This window comes from Rhea americana, unplaced genomic scaffold, assembly GCF_003343005.1.
Source record: "Rhea americana isolate MKP2758 unplaced genomic scaffold, rheAme1 scaffold_218, whole genome shotgun sequence".
NCBI classification, from domain to species: domain Eukaryota; kingdom Metazoa; phylum Chordata; class Aves; order Rheiformes; family Rheidae; genus Rhea; species Rhea americana.
The window spans coordinates 451,996-473,792 of NW_028186321.1; the positions used below are offsets into that span (position 1 = coordinate 451,996).

At 34.3% G+C, this 21,797-nt stretch overlaps 1 protein-coding gene across 6 annotated transcripts in view; it reads left to right on the top strand.

Annotated features, from left to right (window-relative positions):
- The window catches only part of ATE1 (arginyltransferase 1), an 86,671-nt gene that overhangs the window by 37,476 nt on the left and 27,398 nt on the right, over positions 1–21,797 (top strand). For all 6 annotated transcript variants that reach the window (XM_085305258.1, XM_085305257.1, XM_085305260.1 and 3 more), the window contains one exon: positions 2,270–2,369. In XM_085305258.1, coding sequence (XP_085161384.1) covers positions 2,270–2,369 — 100 coding nt within the window. The remainder of the gene's footprint in view (positions 1–2,269; positions 2,370–21,797) is intronic.

Sequence of the window (21,797 nt, forward strand, 5' to 3'; positions counted from 1 at the left end):
GATCCTGATGAAGTGACTGGCTTTGAACCACATGTCAGACCTGTCTATTTTCAAATTTCTCTAGGTTTGCAAAGTCCTAGCAAAAATTTTTGACTTTTCAGACTTGTACTACGTTCTAGTACTGCTATATGCAATAGAATTCTGAGTTCTAGCTTTCCTCTTTCTGCAAGGCATCCTGTCTGATCATACCTTCTCTGCAGATGGAGGCTTCCTAGCTATCCCTAGCTAGTGTACAGATCTACCCAGGAGAAATACATGACTTTTGGGGGGAGGAAAAAAAAAAAGACAAAGAAAAACTTTTTTTTGGAAGTCTCCATTTTTTTGGAAGTCTCCTCCAATCACAGTTACTTCATATGCTTTTGTAACAGCTAATGAACTATATGCAATTCCATCTTTCAGAAGCCTAACCACTCTTTATTTTTTAGATTTTGTTTAGTATCTTTTGATTTCGTAAGAACCTTTTTTGAATTCTACTTTTTGAGTGTATTTTTTTCTTCATAATTGTGAATTTTGTGACTTCTGAATAAGCTTTTCATGGATTGTTCAAATGCATATGTCAGAGGGTTTCCCTACAATGTTTGCTATTGAAGCTGCTGACATCAATCTAAGGTTTATGGATGGTGAAATAAGGTCCTGCGACTGCACTCCATCTCTAAAATGTGCTGAGCTTCTAGCAACCATATGCTTAGTCAGTTTAGTTGACAGTGAACTCAGTTTACTGAGCTGAATTGGCTCAGTGAAGAACACGTTAACACCAGAGCTAGTGCAAGAGTTGTGGTGGGATCATGCAGCTAGGAACGGGTATCATGCGTAATAAAGTAACTGATGGTATAGCACCTCTGCTTGTCTAAGGCTGGAAGAGTCTGAAGTGGTCATTTTGTGATGTAATCAGTGATGCTGGCATTTTCATAAAATTAATTAGATAGAGCTCACAAATGGAGAACTGGAGCTCAAAGAAAAGTTTGAACTCCCATAACTTAGAAATGACCATTTTTGTATCTGGAATTTATCTGAATACTGAAAGTTTGTCTTTTTTTTTTTTAATGAAAGGTGATCATTCAAAATAAAATACTAAATCTTCCTGAGAGCTGTTTTCTAGCATTTGTATGCATCATATTACTTTGTGGAATAAAAGGCTGACACAATCCATGCTTATAAATTCTTGAAATTATTTTAAATTTTCTGCATAATAAAATTTGAACTTTATGTCAGTGCAACACACTTGTATGGCTGAACTAGTGAAAAGGCAGCTTATGAATTCTGCTGCATTTAAGGTGATAAAAGTGTGTTCCCAACAGTCTTAGAGGGAGCCAACCTTGTTGCTCTTTCAAAAAGAGAGGGAAAAAAATCTGAGAGTTAGGGAGGATTTAGGGAGTTGCGAAGGAATCTGATATCTTAAAAGCTGTTGCCAATTTTCCTCCGAGGAGCTTAAACTGTGTTGCAGTCCTGTCACTTCCAGTTCATGCTATTTTGAGAATTTTTGATACTGAGTTGTAGAAAGAGTGAGATTTGTTGATAATTTGAAGTATATAGGAATGTAAGTAAAAAATGAGGGAGAAAAAGCTGCTTGCAAAATACCAGTCTTACCAGATGAAAAAAGCTGTCCAAGAAATACTGAGCGAGTTTCATTCTTATTTGCAGGATAGGAAGTATTTAACAAACCTTCCTTCTACTACCTGAAATCATTAATAGTAAACAGTCATAGCATTCATAATCTCTCTTTTGTAATACAATGTTTGGAATACATTGATGCTTCTTTCAAAATAAATTAGATGATCTTACAAGCAAACATGAGATAGGTGAAATAATTGCACAAAGGTGGATGTTTTTACATATAAATTGCTAGAATGCAAACAGTGAGGCTTATCCTTGAAGCTTGTTGATTTTTAAAAATCCTGTGATGTTTTCCTGAGCTGTGTTAGCTTGTCTGCGTACAATAGAGAGGCCAGATTTCTGTGGAATTCCAGTGTGCATGAATATTAACAGGAAACTTGTTAAATAGAGGCTTTTATTCACTTGCTGTTTGAATTTCAAGTCAGTCACTTGGTAGGGCAAAATGAATAAATGGAGGTTTTTTAGCTTGTGATTTTGTTTGTTTGTTTGTTTTAGCATTTCTTTTGAGTTTATAGTCTTTGTTTGCTTGATTGAAGTCTATTCCTTTCAATGGTTCAAGAGCCAGGTAGATGTAAAATATTTCCTCAATGAAGAGGTAAAATAAATACAAGAACTGTATTCATAAATAATTAATCTTTTTTCTTTACTTTCATAGGGAAATTGCTTTTACTAGGCAACTCCATGAAAAAGCTCCTGATCTCTGTTTTTATTATATGGGTTTCTACATTCATTCATGCCCTAAAATGAGATACAAGGTAAAGTGTGTTTTTACTTATTTCCTTAGTGTACTATTGTTCAAATTATTTGACATTGTTCCTAGTAATAGAATATTTTTTATTGTCATTTTGTATTTTAATGTAGACTTAATATGGTTAAATTTGAGTCTTGGTTACTATTTAACTTACCTTTTTTTTTTTTNTTTTTTTTTTTTTTTTTTTTTAATTAATTTAGCTGCATGTGGTATTTATTACAAGTTGGCTTACAAACAGTTCACACGAAGAGATTTTCCATGCTGTCAGATAATAATTTGTCATTTGGTTACCTGATTATCTCATACTTACAATGTATCTGGCAATAGTTTAAAATTCTCCCTTTTTTAGGTTTGATTGAATATTTGGGGAAATGTTGCTTAATGATTACAAGTGATGATAACATACTGCCTTGGTCTTGACTATACATTTTTTTATTTTTTTATTTTTTTTGTTAGAGATATGAGACTTACTCTATAGATCAAACCTGTGAGAAGCTGTGGTTAGCAGCTATTTGAAGTAGAGCCCAGTAGCAGATTTGTGAACAAAGAGTCAGGAGATTCTACAGAAAGTTTGAATAACCTGTCTGTCGCCAAACCTCCTTTGTAACACGTTAGGCACAAATTTGCTTACGCCTAAGTGCCCAAGAGTTTCTCTCTTCTGTGTTTTTTAGACCTTGGAAAACAGGTATATTTTCTCTGTAATGTGTGATTGCTTTTTGAATATTATTATACTATTTTAGTACACTGAATAGAAATTTGCCAGACATTTGCACATAACCAAACATATCTGATAATAGTGTATAGTTTTATTTTATAAAAATGTTTCTAATATGGAAATATAGCTCATAAAATAGGATTTGCATGGTTTTTGTTTTTGTTTTGTTTGCAAGTATGCTAAAAACCTTACTGGTTTCTTTTTTTTAACATCCGAAAAATTAGGAGGGTTCATTGAAGTGATAGTTATGAAGAAAGAGCCATTTCGGCTTTATTGTGGCCTCTACTACAAGCGACCATAATAATTCATTTTTCTGAAAATAAAAATAAATATATTTTTAAAAGATGTATTTGTTCAAAACACACAAAATAGCAGGTGAGAGAGTGTTCTCTGTTGGGAGAATAATTTTATTAAATGAGTTGCAAGGGTCCCCCCTTCTACTTTTTTTTAACATTGGCCAAATGCAATACCATTGAAAATCCAGTTGMTATTAATTCTGTAGCCTTTACCCTCATTGAACGAATTTTAAAACTAAGCTTTGAGATGCTTCTGGGAAATGCTACATTCTTGTGAAGTGATTAATAGTGGTAAAGTAGTGACTTTGCAGATTAAGTAATTTAATTTATGTCTACTTGACTTACTTACATTACATGTTAAAGACTTTGCTTGGTTCCAGTTTAATAGAGATACTAGAGATCCCTTTCGGTTAATGACATTAGTCTGGAAAAATGAAAGGAAATGGATGGACATTGTTAAACAGATGTCAGGGTAAGCAAATTAGATGAAGAAGGAAAGAAAAGGGAGGGACTGAAGAACTGACTAACTACTGTTTCTTATCCTCTGCTTGTAATATATTTTGCAAGTTATATGTCCTAGGATGTTTGGAAATGGAAGGTAGGCACAATGTTACCTGTTTACTTGAGCAGTGACTTATGAAGAACATTTGTATGCTATACTTGTTTACTATGAAGTCACAGGATTTTGGAAAGGATTGTACTAGAGGCTAACTCTTTCCTTCTAGTCTCTGATTGTGATCAGTAGAAATGCCGAAGCTAACATTTGCACTTGATTTTTGAGATAAAAACACAGTACTGGAACTTTTCCAGAAAAAAACACTTGAGCTTTAACTACTGATTTGCTTTATACTGTCTGCTAGAGCCCACATTTGTTAGTCCTGGTGCTCTTTGCAGCTGTCATTCTCCCTGCTGGTTGTTGAGGGATAGCTGATGAGTCGGGATGCAGAAGGAATAGTGACTTTATGATGTTGCTTTAAGGAGTTTGACAGTATTCACTTTGCATGAAATAAAATTCAGTCTTACATGCAGGACTTGGTTGAAATAATTGGGGATCTGTGCACTGAACTGTTCTGCTCACTTATATTATAATCCAGGACTGATGCATTGGTATTGTCCACAAAAGAAGGTAGAGGGATGGTTAAGTTTTAAATACATCTGAGTCCTAGTTTAGATGTACAAATATCCAACTGTAAGCATAGAAGTCTTGTTCTGCATGGGTACTTTCTTGGAATGCAAAGTCTAGACATCTCTTTCAGATTCTCCTTTTGCTGTAGATGTGAAGTAATGATCAAATATCAATTTTTAAAAACTGATTTATAAGTTATCATTATGTAACAGTGACTGAGCCATATATAACATTAGCTTTTCCTTTCTGCAGCAGATCATCTTGGTACATTTATATTCTCTAATAAGGTCCAGGCACCGACAGAATATTTTGCTGAATTACTGATTTCCCTTTGTAAGGACTACTGTGTGACACAGTAATATAATTTAAGATTTCTGAATTTTCAAGGAGGAAGTGAGTATCTTCTAGCCCATGAATCAGACATGTAACTACAGAAGTTCTTAAAAGAGACCTATATTTGACTCTCGACTCCCTTTGTTTCCTTCTCTTTGCCTTCACTCTCAAATAGCTTGTGTTTGATGGCAGTGTTATTTCAAACAATGGAGTACCAGGTAAATTACCAAGTAATTTACTTGTAAGAAAGAAAGAAAGAAAGATAGCGAAAGAGAACAGTAATATTAGACTATTTTCTAGTTCTCAGCTCCTCTTTATTCCCACTTGTGAGTTAGTATTTATGACTAGTAAATTAAAATATACATTAAATTGAGACAAAGGGATTTCTGTAATCCTATTAACTATATTAATATGGAAAAATATTATAAAAACATTAAGCAATGACTTTATTCCATTTTTTCAGGGTAGGCTAAGGTAATGCAAGCTTAAAATGGTTCTATGAAGAAATTCATGACCCTGTGGTAAAACTTCTCAAGCTCTGTTAGTTGTGGTAGTTTTTATATTGGAAAAATAGTCTTGTGGAAAATTTTCCAGGAGCCAGAAGATGTAAAGCTTTTTCCTAATGCATTTTGGAGTCTCTGATAAAATTTTAAGTACAAGAAAGTATTTTATTTTAGAGTGATGTTGGTCTCAAACTTGCTTCTCAATTGTTTTAATGTTGTATCTGTAGTCGTTAACGCTTTTCGATTAATGACATGTTTAAGAACATGTTTCTATTACAGAGATGAAAGAACTAGCTTTAGTCAATAGTCATATCAAAGAAATAGTTGAGAGGATCTTGGATTTTTTGCTATACTGAGCTTTTGTCTGTGGTATCCCACGTCTTTCAAATTCTAGAATTATACTTTGTGGCTCTGTACTATTGAATTCTATTCTTCCAGTCACTACTGAACTCTGAGGTTCTGACCTACCCCCTTCTGTTCCTTCTATTGCAGTTCTTTGATACTGATTTTGAATCTCGTAGTGGCTGATACTAAATAGATTTTGATTTTGTGCTTCTGGTCTAAATAATTAGTGTACTTGGTGCCCTGCTTTTTTCATTAAGGTCTTTGACCTTAAATCATATTTTCCTCTAAGTTCTCATGTTGGGAATGGGCTGTTGGTGAAGTTTTCTATGGGAGTTTCCTGACTTCTGGGCTTTCCAAAACTTTTTCAGTGTCAATATTTTCATGCAAATATTGCAATTTGAGCACACATTGTTACTTACTTTGGCCAGTATTCTGCTTTCCCTGAAACCATTCCAATAAGTTTGTAAATAAAAAATAATGTACTTTGAAGTGTGTAACTGCTCTAATATTTTCTTGCCGTATTATCTCTGTGTACCATTTTAAGACCATTCTATGATTTGAAGAGGTGTTTTGACTGAAATCTTTATCCAGACTTGTATGCAGGCCAAAGTAAATGGAATTATTTCAAACAGTCTACTTTGGTATCAAGACATGGCCAGACTTCAGATAGATGGAGCCCTAGAAAGGGCTCTGAAATGTCAAAAAAGAAACAAAAGGCTGATTCATCTGTGATTAATCATTCTTAAACTAAATACCTCAGACTGACTGTGGTCGTAAGCAGTGCCCCTGGTATTTTATAGAACTCTAGAGCCAATTTCTTTGGCTGATTTTAGGAATTTCAGCATCATTCCTTCAGCAGCAGTGAAATATATAGTAGTAGCCTGCAATTCCACATCCACAAAATCCAGTATTGTGTGTTTCATTCTCAGGAGCCCTTACTCTTTCACAGTTCCCTGTCCATGGAATTTAGTTAACCTTTTCAACAAGCCTGGATTTGCTGCGTAAGCTGAAATGAATGAGAGAAAGAGACTCAAAGCAGAATGTGATCCTCTATGATTTTTTGTTATAAGCATATGCTGTTATGATTCTGCCACTGAAATGCTGATAGTTTTGCAAAATATGTCACTAGTTCCACATGAAAACGAGCTGGCATTTTTGTACCTCCATGATGGATCTTTTTATTCAGCGTGTGCTTAAGTTGCTACCAGCTGTCAGCCTGCTGTTCAAAGTGGTACTGCGGCTTACCCTGACAACATGAAAAGATGATAAACTGAGAGAAATTAGGAGGACTGGGACTTTGTTTGCTCAAGTTTGTTAGCACTTGTACTCATGAGTTTTCCAGGATTAATTTTGATGATTTATAATACTAAATATGCATTCAGATTCGTACAAAGCGCACAAACTTTTGTATAAGCACATCATAAAATGTCAACTAATTATTCTGAAAAGTCAGTGCTTGTCGCAAAGGCATGCATTACCAACTGTTAATAAAGAATTGTAATATGTAGGTTGAAAAGACATTGTCTTCTCTTAAAAAGCAATATAAGTTCTGGCAACACAGGGGTATTGATTTTTTTGATGAGATTTTTTAAAAGCAAACAGAACCCCCCAAACACCCCCAAACGTACCCTATTGACAAGAAGTGAAAGTAGGGGAAAAAAAATGCTTTTTTGTTTTTCGGTGGCATGTATTTGTATGGCGTGTTAACAGTTACTTTTAACTCTCTTCTTTGTCCATTCCTTCCTTTTCTTCGTTAGACTTCCTCGATGGTCAGGATATTACTCTGCATTAGTATCAGCAGCTAAAATTGAACATTAATTTCTTTGAAGCTATAAACTTAATTCTGTGTGTTTATTGTAATGGTTTGAGTTAGTTGTTGAAAGAAAAGACTACTGTAATATGTTGACTTTTGGCATTAAAATCAAAGTGATTTTGAAAAAGTCTCTTACAATTGTTGGCCAAGACTTTCAAAAGTATTTTGAAGAATTGACATAGCTGTAAGAAAAACATTTTAAGGAACTTTATCTTTCTGTATACGTGTTAAATGCTTCTGAAAATCAAATTGCTTTAATATTCCTCAGGTTATAACTAGCACAAAACCCTCTTTTGTGTCTGCATATTTTACCAAATGTGTTTTGACTGCAGATTGGCTTTTATTTTTTTCATCTGATAAGTCATATATTCTGTTACATTAAGATTTGCAGAGTGCCTTGTAGCTTGCTGTTGTTTTATTTTTTTTTCTTTTTTCTTTCTAGTTTCTTCTGTAAAATCTTTCTCCTTTCACCTTTCCTCATTTGGAAGACTCATACTAACCACTAACTACTTATAGGACAAACTGACTAAATGGAACATTTTTGAGTAAATAGCTATGAGTATGTAAGACAGGATAAAAAATACTGTAGGAAAAAAGTTTTAGTTACTGCTGTAGTGCTAGTGATAAATATTTTAAAATATTCGTTATTTACTTTGGACAGCATCTTGCAAACTGTTTGAGGCCACTTTCTCAGTTGCTTCATTTTTAAATATTTCTGTCTAGGTATGAGTGCTACACCACAATATAAACATCAGAAAGTGTGAATAAGCAGATGCTCTGTTCTGGGTAGCAATAGCCGTTACTGAATGCTGACAGTGGATTTCAACTTCAAATAATCTCACTTAAAAGCAGAATATCAGTTTCCATGTTATTTTTATAGTCAGTAAAGTCAGTATAGTCAGTTCCTTCCTTCCTCCTTTTTTATTTTTTAATTAACTGTTCTATTTTAAGCTGAGTGTAATTCGTGGATTATTGTGTTTTCCACTGCTGTACGTGCTGAAGCTGTACCGAGTTTCATGCAGCGTTTGCAGGGTTAAAACCTATTGGAATCCCATGTGACTACTATAAATAAGTACAGCTCACAACCATGTTGTCTTTTTTAATTTTATTTTTGCTTTCTAAGTGTTTATAATCAAGATGTATCTTTGCCAACTGGGAAAAAATGCAAGAATATCCTTCTGGCTTTATGCTTATAATATTGGAAATGTGGATTTCTTTTCAGTTACTTCAAGAAAATTGAAATTAACAGAACTGAGATGAAAGCAATATGTGTATTTATGACTGTTTGTATGGTTTGTTGACCTCTATTAGGGCAGAATTAAATGTCTTCTGTATAGATTTTAGTAGATGTCTCAAGTGAACAGATCTTGTTACTGTGCTATCCCTTGAGAAAATAGCCAAAAACACCCTGATGTGTTAAAAACAGACTTTAGGATGTGAACACTTTGTATAAGTTATGAAGCTATTGTATCTGAAGTTCCTTTTGTGGGATAAAGTTGCAATTGCAGGATGTGCCTTACTACAGTTTCAATTGTATACCTGTAAATCTTTACTTTGTAGGGCTCCATTTCTAAAACAAGCTTCCTCAAGCTTAATAATCCTTTTTCTCAACACTAAAGTAATAAGTCTCTATACTGGAGAAAAGAACGCTATTTATTGTTAGGTGCAGGCCTTCTTAAAACAAGCCATTTTTTTCTTCTGTCTTTTTTTAAAGCAGTTCCCCATTAGGCTATACCAGAGAAATATTCAAAATCATATACTATGTCTTTTAAGTGATTCCAGATATGAGTAATAAGTGATTTAAATATCAGACAAATGTGAAGTGTCTTTGTTCCACAAATAATGAGTGTATGCTTGTACATAACAATATATATTAAGGATTCACAATTCAGATGTTCTAAAGAGTAAACATTAAAAAGTGATAGAGATAGTATTAACTATTTACATATGCACATCAATAGGAATAAGTTCTACACATTTTACTTATTACAGGAATTCTGTTAACCTCTGATAATTTTCTATCATATTTCTTTGATATGTGTAATTTTGTTGATGTGTGAGGCTGAAGTAAAATAAAATGTAATGTGGCTTTCACAAAAGTGCAAGAATAAGACATACAGTTTGAATTGTAGGCCAGATGTGTGCCAATTGATATTTCCAGAGTTGTTATAGGTAACTTGACTGCCTCTGTCAAAAATGGCTGCTAAAAAGATTTATTCAAGATCAGGATGARAAATCTGAGGCAAACAGTCGTCTAAGTGAAAATAGCTGGGAGAAATTTATCATGTCCCATTTCACAGGGCTCAATAGTTATAAATTCACTGCTTGTAACTGACTTGCACTAAATCTTATTTGCTGGCTTACTTGTGGACTCCATGGCAACTATTAGCAATTAAAGTCTGAACCATAAACTGTGCAATTTATACACAAAAGAAGTGTGATTTTTGTTTTATTGAGCTTTGTTTTGGAATAACGTACTTGACAATTCACATGCCATTAATTTTTCCCGTTGATCTGAGGAATGAGATTGCAGCTTATGTTTCAGAATTTTCCAGTTATAGTCTAAAACTCTATTAACGATTGCTAGTAAGTGTAAGAATGCATTGAATTGAATATATTTGTGAAGTTTCTAAGAAGCAAATGAGTTAATATAGTGCTGTGTAGTCAGCTTCATTTCATCTTTTTTGTTATTGATTTGATCATTTTTTAATCATGGCACTGGAGCACTAGTTATTGTTCTGAGTTTTCTGTCCACCTGCCTCTTTGGATATTTCTCTTCTGAAAAAGTGAGAGAATTTAGATATGCGAGACAGATGCAAAACGCTAAAATGTATTTATAAAGGCAATGATCGCCATTCTTCCAAACAGTGATGGTCTCAGTGAAGCTCTTTGTAGCCATGCTAATCTTTGAGAGTCAGGCAGAATACCAAAGGTCTTGTGTTCTGCAGAAAAAAACAGCCCTTTAAATCTATCACTGAGGTATAAGTCATTGAAACACTGGTCAGTTATATCCACACACCAGATTTATCAAATCTGGGAACACTTGGAATATCAGATCTTTCATTTAACTTAAAATCCTATAGCTCTTATTGTATTCTTTATTTTTGCTATTTCACTGATTATATTAGCTTTAATTAGGTAATATTGTCAAGTGGAATTTATTTGATTTGCTTTTTCTGCCTTTTCTCGTTCTGCCATATTTCACCTTGTGGTCTTTACAGTAGGAGCTGGCTGACAAGTCAGTTAATCTACCCAGAAATGTTTTTTTCTCCAATTTTCCAGGAAAGATTTAATAGTAGATACTTTAATGAGGTCTGGTTTTACTAAAACCTCATTAATTTTACAAAGATATCATAGTACACTTCTCTGAAATGTTATATTGAATCTAGATGACGATGAATCAACAATTCCTTATTTTGAATGATTATTTTCTTTGTATGAGTTTGTTCAGCTGCTAATTGTTCTGAGTCTGCAAGTAAATGTATATTTATGTGGTTCTATTATTTATCCCCAATCCTAACATTAAACACAATGCTTCTAAGAGTCTGACTTAAAAAGTTTTCTGTATTTTATGACAGTGATTACTAGGCCCTAGTATAGCATTGTTGTTTGAATAAGAACTAGAATCCCAAATTTCTGTAGAGCAGAATGATTTGAAAACCAATAAGGAGTAATGGAGTCATAGAAAGGTGGAGGGGTCGCAAACCTTGAAGGCATTATGTAGTCCATCTCCTTATTCTGAGGGAGGTTAAACTATACTTGTATTAACTTTAAGATCCATTGGACATATATCTGCCAATGATCTCATTTGACAAACTTTCACATATCTCCATGTATTGTAGATTTTATCTTTATATATTCAAGTGCATTGCTAGTCCTCCCATTATTTTTTTTCCTTATGTCTGACCTGAATTTTTCTTCCTAAACTATGTTACGTTTTGTTCCATCTACCACGCATAGGAAGAACATGTTATTCCTTGTATTTTGCAACATTTTTTCTAAACTTGATGGCTTCTGTCATGTCTCTTCTTGGATATCTTGTATTTTTGCTGAAACAAGCAAAGCAAGCCCTCAGTTTCTTTAATATTTTCTCCAAGTCAGACTCTCTAGAGTTCCTGCCATTCTTCTTGTTGTCTAGTGGACTTTCTTCAAGTAACCTGCTTCTATCCTAGAGAATGATGTCCAAAATTGGTCCTTACATCTAAGGCCTTCCAATGCAGACGGTAGCTTGTATAGATTATTCATACAATGTGAGTTATTAATTGGATTGTATAAAAGGAGATAGTAGACATTGGAGGCAAGGAGAAGGGGTAGAAAGAATAAAAATGGGATTGTGGGATTACAAAGTTTTCAGGATGGGCTAAACTGAAACTTGGTCTAAGTTATTTTTAATATCAACACTGAATATGAATATGCCATGGATATATATGGTCTTGAATCTCTTTATATTCATTTTGCTGAGTTAAGTAGCTGTTAAAAGTTGCTTTTTTCTTTTTTTCAGGAGAGACTATTACCTTACATGATGTGCCAAAACTTACAGGGTTTTGTGCTTGTTCCTTACAGTAGCTAGTAGGAAGTGGCTGTTGAAAGAAAGTAACAAATTAAGAATAAACAAAATCCAGAATAAGTATGTGTTAGTACTGACATTACAGATGATAGTAATTGTCATTTTACAACATCAGTAAACTGCTAGTAGGAGAGAAGCTTATTCTATGTTATCCTGTGATAGCCAGTAGCATTATTTAGGTGTGTACAACTTAAATCTATAGCCTCTTTATATTACAGGCACCATGTTCCTATTCTAAATATGGGGCTTGGCAGGCTCCTGGATGATACTATGTTTTCACTGAGAGTATCATGAGGGCCACAGAGATCTGAGCGATTGTACAGAGCAGAGCATCAAGCAGAAGAGTCAGTGGAGGAGCTAAGTATTTTTGTTACAACTTCGTTGAAGATGTTGATTAATAAAATTAGTGCACAAAGGCTTTCAGACTGTACTGTATTGGGTAGGCCTGGAAAGATTTGGGAGTCTGGCAAATCATAGTCTTTTGACTATGAGACCAAGACCCCAAAAACTTGCTATTTCTGGGCACTAGTTTGAGTTTTCAGTTTATCATACAGGGGACTTAACCAAGACTTAACCTTTTGCTCAGTTATTTTCAGCTGAATAACTGAACTATACTAAAAGGAATTATTAAACTTCTTTTGGTACTGGAACCTATTAAGAGTAGTTATTTGCTGTGTTACGTATGAAGGGTAGTTTTGAGATGCTTATTAAGTTGTTTCCAAATGATTAGATGTTTTTTTTTTAAATAGAATATTATGCTATTTACTCCCCTCTTTCTCACTCCTAATAAAAATGGTGATTTGAAAATGTTTGCACAAGTAAAACTGAGCTAGACTGACAAAGGAAAGGGTATAAAACTGATTCCATTGTTAACTAATTGAAGAAGAATGGGTTTGTGGAGCAGAAAGTACACAGGAACCAAATTCTTTGTTCATCCAAACACAAATGCACTATTGTTTTAAGGATGGTCAGAAGACAAGATGAGGTTTTTATTCCACTGATCTATTGATTTTTCTGTTTGTTTTACGTTAAGACTAGTGTTCTGCAGGGCTACTTAGTGCTGATATGTTCAGTGAAGTTAATCCCCAATTTCTGTTATGAATGTGTTTTTACATTCTTTCCATTGTACTCTTTACCAGCTGGCATGGTGAGTCTTGCTGTTAGTTGTTTTAAATTATCTTCCTTTGAAAAGTGAGAAGGGGAGAGATTGGCAGATATTTTTGTTTTTCAGTATAAAGTGATCACTGAGAATGGTGGAGGACTTGCTGCTCTTTGCATCCTCCATGTAAACCTTAAAGTGGCAATCAAGGGCGGAAGGACATTGAGTAAAATGGAGTAGCTCAGTGCTCTGGTGAAGGCTGATGTGGGGAGCTAGAGAGCTAGTTCGAAGTTCTCCCTCTGCTTCTTTTTTGGGTAGTCTGAGGATGCGACTTCTTAGGGAGAGGCTTTGTGGATGCTCCTCCGTAATTCCTGCTCAAATGTGGCACTGAGAAAAGATCCAAAGGGATAGCAGCCGTGCAGCTTTAATTATTGCAAGGTGATAATCTGTGTTTCTCGTAAATCATTGTGTAGTTCTTTCAGAAGAGCTTACAGAAACTTAATTTTAGAAGATAAATTTATTTCTCAGAAGATTTCCTGTTTCACTCTTTGCTGCTGATGACTTAATGGATTTATAAACACAAAAGGATTCCCAACCAGCTGAGAGGTGATAAAGAAATTCTGTAATTGAAATCTTTTCTTGATTATATTCATGACTGAATTGCTAGTCCCTAAACACCTTTATTAATAGCCCCACCTTCTGATGAAATTTTAACTGTTAATACATTTAGTTTTATTATTTGCTCAGTGGAAAGAATGATGATCCAAGAGAAAGACGATAATATTTCTCAAGCGAATAACTGTTGAGTTAGAAAAGTTGAAAACTGCCACACAAGTATCTGAAATCTTTATTACATTATAAACTAAATTCTGTTAGATGCCTTTTCTTTAATACACTGCATCTGTGGTGATTACATGTCTTTACAGCAACAAGAAAACAGTGAATGTGAACTTTCTCCCAAGAGTCTCTTAAACCTGCAAATATTGTTCCTTTCTTGAGATCTATGAACTCTTTCTAGGTGTAGGGCCAAATCCTCGGAGCCTGATTTCTGACTGCATTAGGTTATGTGGACAATGCARCATTGTGAGAAAACCCCCCTAAAGGGCCAGAGAGAGGGGGACTTCCTGAAAGGACAGGACTGGGTGGTCAAGTTGGAGTACACCATGCTGCTGCTGCCCATCTGCATCGGCATAATAGCCTCGAAGGGCCCACTGTGAGCTGCTCTAAGTTACATCTTTAGATGCCACTAAGACTAAATAGGAGGCAGAGAAGTGTTTGAGCTACTTTTGGCCACTTTCCTTCAGACATGCTAATCTAGGTTAAACTCTTGTATCGCTTTTAATTTTCATATATAATAAGCATTCAAGTATTTATTAAATTTTGTTGCTCTGTAATTCAGAAATATGCTAAAAATGCATTGAAGTGCATGAAACTGCTTTCATGTTTGAAGATACATGTGCACTTGAATACAATGTAGAGTTTTATTGATTTTGAAATAAAGTGGAGTGATTACCTGGGCAATTTTACTCTCTTTATTTTAACTCTGAAAAAAGGAATTATAAACTGACAGAATGATAACAAATACTTGTGTAGTTCTACTTCTAAAATGCACCTAATTCTATATTTGAAGCGTATATTACGCTTAATAAATGGACTTATTCGCCAGTACTAGGAATTTTATATTTTGTTTATAGTAAAGGAGATGATTCATTAAAATGAGGAGAAATTTGAAAACAAATCAGCATAAGAAAAAACACAATGAGAGGATATGATTATATTTTTAATAGGCTATGTCATCAGGCATATAGCATAAACTGCAAAATAGCTAAACAAAAATTCAGTAAATTTATCTTCTCATTTACTGTAGGCTATATTTTTTCTGTGTTATTTCTATATTTGTTTGCTATTCTTGTATGTGGATTCCTTCCCCACTTYTTATGCTTAGCATAGTCCCAGGAGAGACTCAGATGCATTGAAGTGCAGAACCTCTGGAGTCCTCATAGTTCAGCATTTCTTCTGGCAACTAATATAGCTACAGTCATTTCAGTTTCAAGTGTGAGGTTGAAATGATGAACAGAAGCTTGTACTGACTGTGGTGTCAGTTCATATTCTGCTTTCTGCAGCACTTGGGGTTTTTTTGGCTTTTACAGTAGGTGCTATTGTGCATAATAGGGAAGATATGATGCCTCTCTACTTTTGGTATTTTTCAAAACCACATGCCATCTCTTCTGTGATGAAAAAGCTTGCACAGTATAGATTTTTGTACTGTTGAGGCTGTTAGTATGATCAATAATACCTTCAATTCAGATGTTTGGTTTGTGAATTCTGAGGTTGGAACTTGGTGAAGTAGAATAGTCTAATACCCAAGAACTAACTACTCGGGGAACAAATAGTGAGAGAGGAAGAAAGTTGGATAAGCCAATGCTTAACAAACAAAAAAGACCTAAAATTAGAGTGCTTATTTTGTGAATAAAAATTCACAAATGAAATAAAAATGTTTATGGTCTATAAAAAAAAGTGCTTGTAAAGTGGGTGTCTATGACGCTTCTGAATTTTTATATAAATATTTTAATTTATTTACTTACTGTTAAGATTTAATTTCTAACTCCTGATTGGAATGCTATGATAAAGTGATATTTTTTTTCTCATCTGCTGACATAGGAGAGGCAAGCATATTTAGAATTTTATTATTATTATTGTTCCTGATAGCATGAATTGTGGACACCTGACCACAATTTTCTTTTTAATTCTGAGATTTATCATTGTCTTGCTTCTTCTCCTTCAGATTTTTAGTGTGTGCAAAATTCAAGTTAATACATCCTTAATACAATATTTACTCTAGGTCTTACAGAAAAAAAAATTTTAGTAAAGGTTTTATTAACAAACTTGCCTGTGCTACTTCTTTTTTCTTGTCCTTTAATACTACATCTTTTCTACTGTCCTAAGATTATTATTAGCTCCTATTTGTACCATTTGTATGCATAGTTCTGCATTAACGATTCAGTAGTACTTGTTGTTCCTAGGTGTATGTAAATGAATAGAAATTTTAAGAAGTTAGAGTGGCAATTTTTAAAGTGATATAGTCTTTCAACATGATTTAGTTGCACAAGCAGCACCAATTCTTTTGAAAATCCCATTTTATATGCATAGCATAGCTTAATCTAATGCCAACATCTCCTAACTGAGCTCTTAGTTAGATATATATTTCAACTCATATGAATATCAGTATTTCACTGAGGGAAATGCTGAACAACTTGAAAAGCTGTGAATTAGTCTAAATATTTAGTATGTCTTCAAATATTCTACAGACTGGATATGAAGGTGAAATATTTGGTACCTGGCTACCCTCAGCCCAGACTTTCCTGGGTATGTTGTTGTCTCTTGCCCTCAGAATCTCATTTGGATAGATTTTTGGCAAGTTCCATTAGAGGCAGAAGCAGGACTTTGGGGAAGGAAGGTAGTATTTTTGGTGGTGATGCTGGCTTGGCCAGTTACAAAAATCAAAGGTGAGGCAATGGTGGGTACAAATGGTAATGCAGAGATAGATCTGATGGGAACGGCAGACCAGAGCAGATCAAGAGGCATTGAGCAGCCAGTGCTAGCCCATGCTTTGAGGGACTTGGGACCCTGGGGCTGCTGAGTGAGGTCAAAGGTTGAGTTTTGGAGCTGAGAGAGGAGAAAGTATGGGGTTTGTTGGGAAATTGTTTGAGGCGAGTGACTGGGGAGAGGTGGAGAAGGCTCAGAAGTTAACAAGGACTGGTGCTTGTAGAGGCTATACGTTATAGGTAAGGCTACATTAGTGCAGAGATAATGAAGATCAAAATAATACAGTATGGAGAGCTTTTGGACTAGCAGTTAATACTCTGATGATGATGGTTTAGTTCTGGTAAACATTAATTTTCTCTTTGCCTGTGCAGCTGTACAGAAATTCTTTCAATTTAATTTTTATGTTTGGATATTTTTGTTTTTCAGTTGAATAAATGTTTTTGTAGTGCTTTTACTTTTATAACTAGATAGTAGAAACATCTCTGACAGATCATTAATTTAACTTTCYTGTGGAGTGTGTCTGTAAGCTTTCTTTTCAGATACAACAACAGCTAATGAGGTATTAAAGAATGTGTAAAGCTACTTGATACCATTCTGACAATTTTTCATGTATTTGTCATATATGTATGTATAGAGCACGGATGTGATATACTGGAGTGTGCATATTTTTCTGTGATTATCTCACTTTGTGTTAAATATAAGAAAATAAACTTTAATACTTTATTTCATACATTCTGTTTAATGAGCCCATAAAAGTATTGTTAGCTTATGGCAGCTCTTCAGGAGAAAGATATGGGCTCCACATGATTGAAACGTCACTTTTTTACTTCTTGCAGCTGCCAAAATAAAATCCTTTTGAGATAGACATAAGTCAACATTGTTAATGTGTGTCTGTACTGAAGCATTCCTCTTGAGGCCCCTGCTCGGGTTTTATCATTTTGTCACAGTTACACAGCTTTAGCTCCCATTCTGAGTTTAGTGCTAGAGCCCCTTTAAGAATATCTGCAGTAGATTTAAAGCAAACATGTTCCATACCAGTAACAATACGATTTTTCTTCCCCAAGACCGGTATTTTTTAAAAGTAAAAAGACAGTTTACATATTCTTTCTTATTGATTGTTTTGCACTCAGACTCGGTCAGTGTGTTACTTCTGCCCCTTGAATCCTGGAGTAGCCCCTCTAAGGGCAAGACGAGTACTAGCTTCCAGCTTCAGAAGTAAGTCTGCCTGCTCCCATCTTTAGTTAACTTGTTTGCAATTGGCTATTTAGTGGAAATTTCCAGTAAACAAATTAGTTAATTTTACATATTTTATTTAAATAAATATGGGTCATTTTTCTCTTTTACTATAAGATTCACAGTAAATCTCACCATTTGCAAGTGTGTACAAATGCAACTTAAATTAGAAATATTCTTTGAAATTCCAGTCTTGTGTTGATGTCAGTATGCTGGCAGTTCAGTATCATTGACATTGCCCAAACATTAATGAATGAGAGAAAGATAAAATGGCAGTATTTGAAGGTTCACAATATTTGCTGCTGGTAGCAGTCTGTACAATTCCAGTCAGGAATTTACAGGATGTTATTCATATAAATGCCATCTCATATCACTGTCTCATCTTTTTTGTATGCCAAATATAAATTTTATGTATAACACTGAAAGTTAAACTTAGTTTCAATAGTTTATTTTAAGGAAATTCCATTTAGCACAGATTGACAGATACAGACTTTTCTATGTGAACAACTAGTAAATATACAAAAAACGGCTCCCCCAAAATTAATCCAAAAAACTTCCAAAAACCTTGGGAAATACAGAAAGGTAAAATAGATGTACCAATAGTTTAATGATATAAAAATACTTTAGGAAAGATACTTAAAAAGTTATCCTGATTTTGTGTAAGATCTTTTGAGCGGCTGCATACTTCTAATATTTATCTTTGCTTCGCAGTTTAAAGAGTAGTCTTCATACCTGTCTGTCATTTGGATATTATTATTTCAGCTTTGGATAAACAGTCAGACAGCCTAGGTCAGTTCAGAATCCATAAACTTACTGTTTCTGTCATCAAAAGTCTGGAACCAGAGCACAATAGCTGTTGTAGACTAAATAATGTTATTTATTGGTCTTAGAGGGGAGTTTCTATAATCTTTTGTAGTATTAACTTGTAGGGTGTGAAACACTGTATACATTGCTTTGGGTAGCTGTACACAGTACTTTAGGTTTTTGTGCTATGATTTGTAGAGTTATCAAATGACATCTCCGAATCGAAAGGGTGGTGTTGAATTGCTTATGTAGTTCTCCCAAATTAAACTTACCAGAAAAATCATAAAACAGAGTTTCTGAATGTTTTTAGTTACTAAAGTACACATTATGTTGAAGAAATAGCAGAAATTAGGTAGTCAGAAGTTGCTGAAGAGTACAGAGATGAATCCATAAAGGATGGAGTTAACATTTGAATTTAAAATGGCTTTTCCCATCTCTCTGCTATCACAAAGGGCAAGACATTGTGATTGTTTTTCAGATGGTAACTTGTAGAAATGCACACACAAATTCAGCCTAGTATAATTCATTGTTTAGATTAAGCTTAGTGAAGTCTATAAATGCTGAATTTGTATGCATATATTAATGTCGGAACACATTATTTTTCATTTTTTGGAAGTGCCTACAAGGCTAAATCTAAGGAGTTAAATTTACAAAGGAGTCAGTGTGGTTATGAAGATCTGTACTAATGGATTCTTTTGCACGATCAACATCTTAATTTTCAGTTATCCCACTAAATCTTGAGGTGTGGTTTCTAATTAAACTGCAATCTCCTGTCTCCCTCTTCCTATTATATCCATCTACATCTGCCTGTCCATCTGTCTATCTTTCTTAACTAGGAAAAAAATGAGTTAGCACAGGTGTTGGTTAGGAATAGGCAGAGATGTTTAACTGCTTGTATTCAGGCTCAAGAACATTGTTGTACATGCTCACTGGCTTGAGTAAATCTTGAAATGCAAAGAATATGACAACCTCCTCCCCACCTCCAAAATAGTTAACCTTCCTTAAAAAAAGGGGGAAGGGAAGAGGATGTTCTTACAGGGTTATAAGTTACAGTGATTGCTTACAAGCAAAAAAATATCTTTAAGGGAAGACCAGCTCTGAATAGAAAAAAACCCTCCTGTTTTATTGACACTTAAGGTTGGCATGTTTTCATTTGATAGGAAGGTCTTTGCATATATAAAAGACAGTCTAGTTGTGTATTAATACAGGACAGTGCTTGCAGACTAGTAATTTCTAGATTTCATATAAACCATACTCATCATTTGTTCTTCTCTGTTAAAATAGATAGTAGTTCTGTTGAACTGCATTTTAATGTCTAAAAAAGAATCTTTCTCATTTGCATTCTTTCATTACTTCCCCTTCCAATATCTACTGAAGAAGTTGAAATCTGATTTTCACACTTGGACATTGGGATGTTGAGGATCTGACCTGAAGGTGGTAGCGGGGGGTGTTCGTACAACCTGCTGAATTACATTTATTTCCCTAACTAATTTGATATTTGCTTATGTAATTGCACCATTTTAGAGGTATAAATCTCTACTTACACATAAAAATCTCTCTGTTGAAAATAATTCTGAATAGTCCAACATCCGGAATACTTGAAAATTGTTAATTCTTCTAAATAATTAAATTGCTGGATCTTGTAGGCACTCCAAAAGTTCTCAGTACTTTAGAGAATCCTCTTGTGTTGTATCATTGTCCTCATGAAAACAAATTGTTCAGCCCCTGCTTTATTTTATAAAATTGCTTTTTGTTAAAGGCTGATATTCTTTATTAGAAGGTACAGTATGCTTATTTTGACTATGTGGTGTATGCTTGGGGAGAAATAGTAAAAAGATATTCATAATTTAACTACTATTTGTTTGATATAATTCTCTTTCCTAATTTAATACTTAAAGTGATAGTTCAGTGCATTAACTGATGTGGATTTCCTGAATTCCTTGTCTTGTTAGGAACAGGTTAATATTTGTATAATGTTCATGTAGTAAARAAAACAAGCAAAGCAAAAACCCACCTCAAATATATAAGGAAAAATTCTTTAATCAAGATCAAGTATAAATCAAGAGAGCTATTTAGTAAATCCATTCATATCTTTAATGTATGTCTGTCAAGCCTTCAGAAGATGTTAAAAATGTAGTTTTTATGAAATAATTTCTGAACATTTAGAGGGATTTTTTTGTTATGTGTAAACCTGATCACTGCTACTATTTCAGATGTAGTGGCTCTAATTGCTTAGAATAAGCAATCCAAAACTCTCATTTACTGATTTTTATAAATGAAGAAGAACAAACTTTTGGCAAGAAGTCTTGGAGAAGGGAGCAGCGCTTGAAAATGATTGACAGAATATGCACAGACCTATAGGTTATATTTACTTCTAGCTGATAATGGTATGTTGCCAGCTTACCAGAAGCTGATAAAACAGCAGGTAGTAAATGCACAYCTTGCACCTGACAGTAATGCAACAGCCATTCATAATAGTGAAGCAATTATCTCTTGCGCATGCTAATTCCTGTTCATTTTTAAACTTAAAACCAGAATTATCTCATTGAGTAATAGGATGGTGTCGGTCTGGATCGTGGGATCTGTTTAATATTTGAGTATAGTCATAGATGCACGTTATCTAAAGCAGCACTTCTGTTAGCTACTTGAATTTTTCTGAAGCTGCCGTTGTATATTAATGTGCAGCAGTTCACAGCTTGGACTGTGTCACGTAAACATCAACCTCCCTTAGCCTGTTTTATTGGATGAATGGGGGAAATGACAATATTAATATGGAAATGGAAAAAGAGCGGGACAGAGATTAAAAAGGGAGAGAGAGTTTGTTTCCTTCACAAACTTTCACCTTTTTCCTCAGTGCGAAGTAATTCTTTCTGTAGCAGTCCATGAACCTTTTCAGATACCTCCTGGCCATTTTCCAATGTCAAAAACAGACTACAGTGTGTGTAATATTTCAGATTATTTTTATGAGGGAGGACAAGGTGAAAGTAACTATTTAGACTGTACACTGACTTATGAAAACAGGAAGATCCAAACAATTCAAGGTATTGCTAGA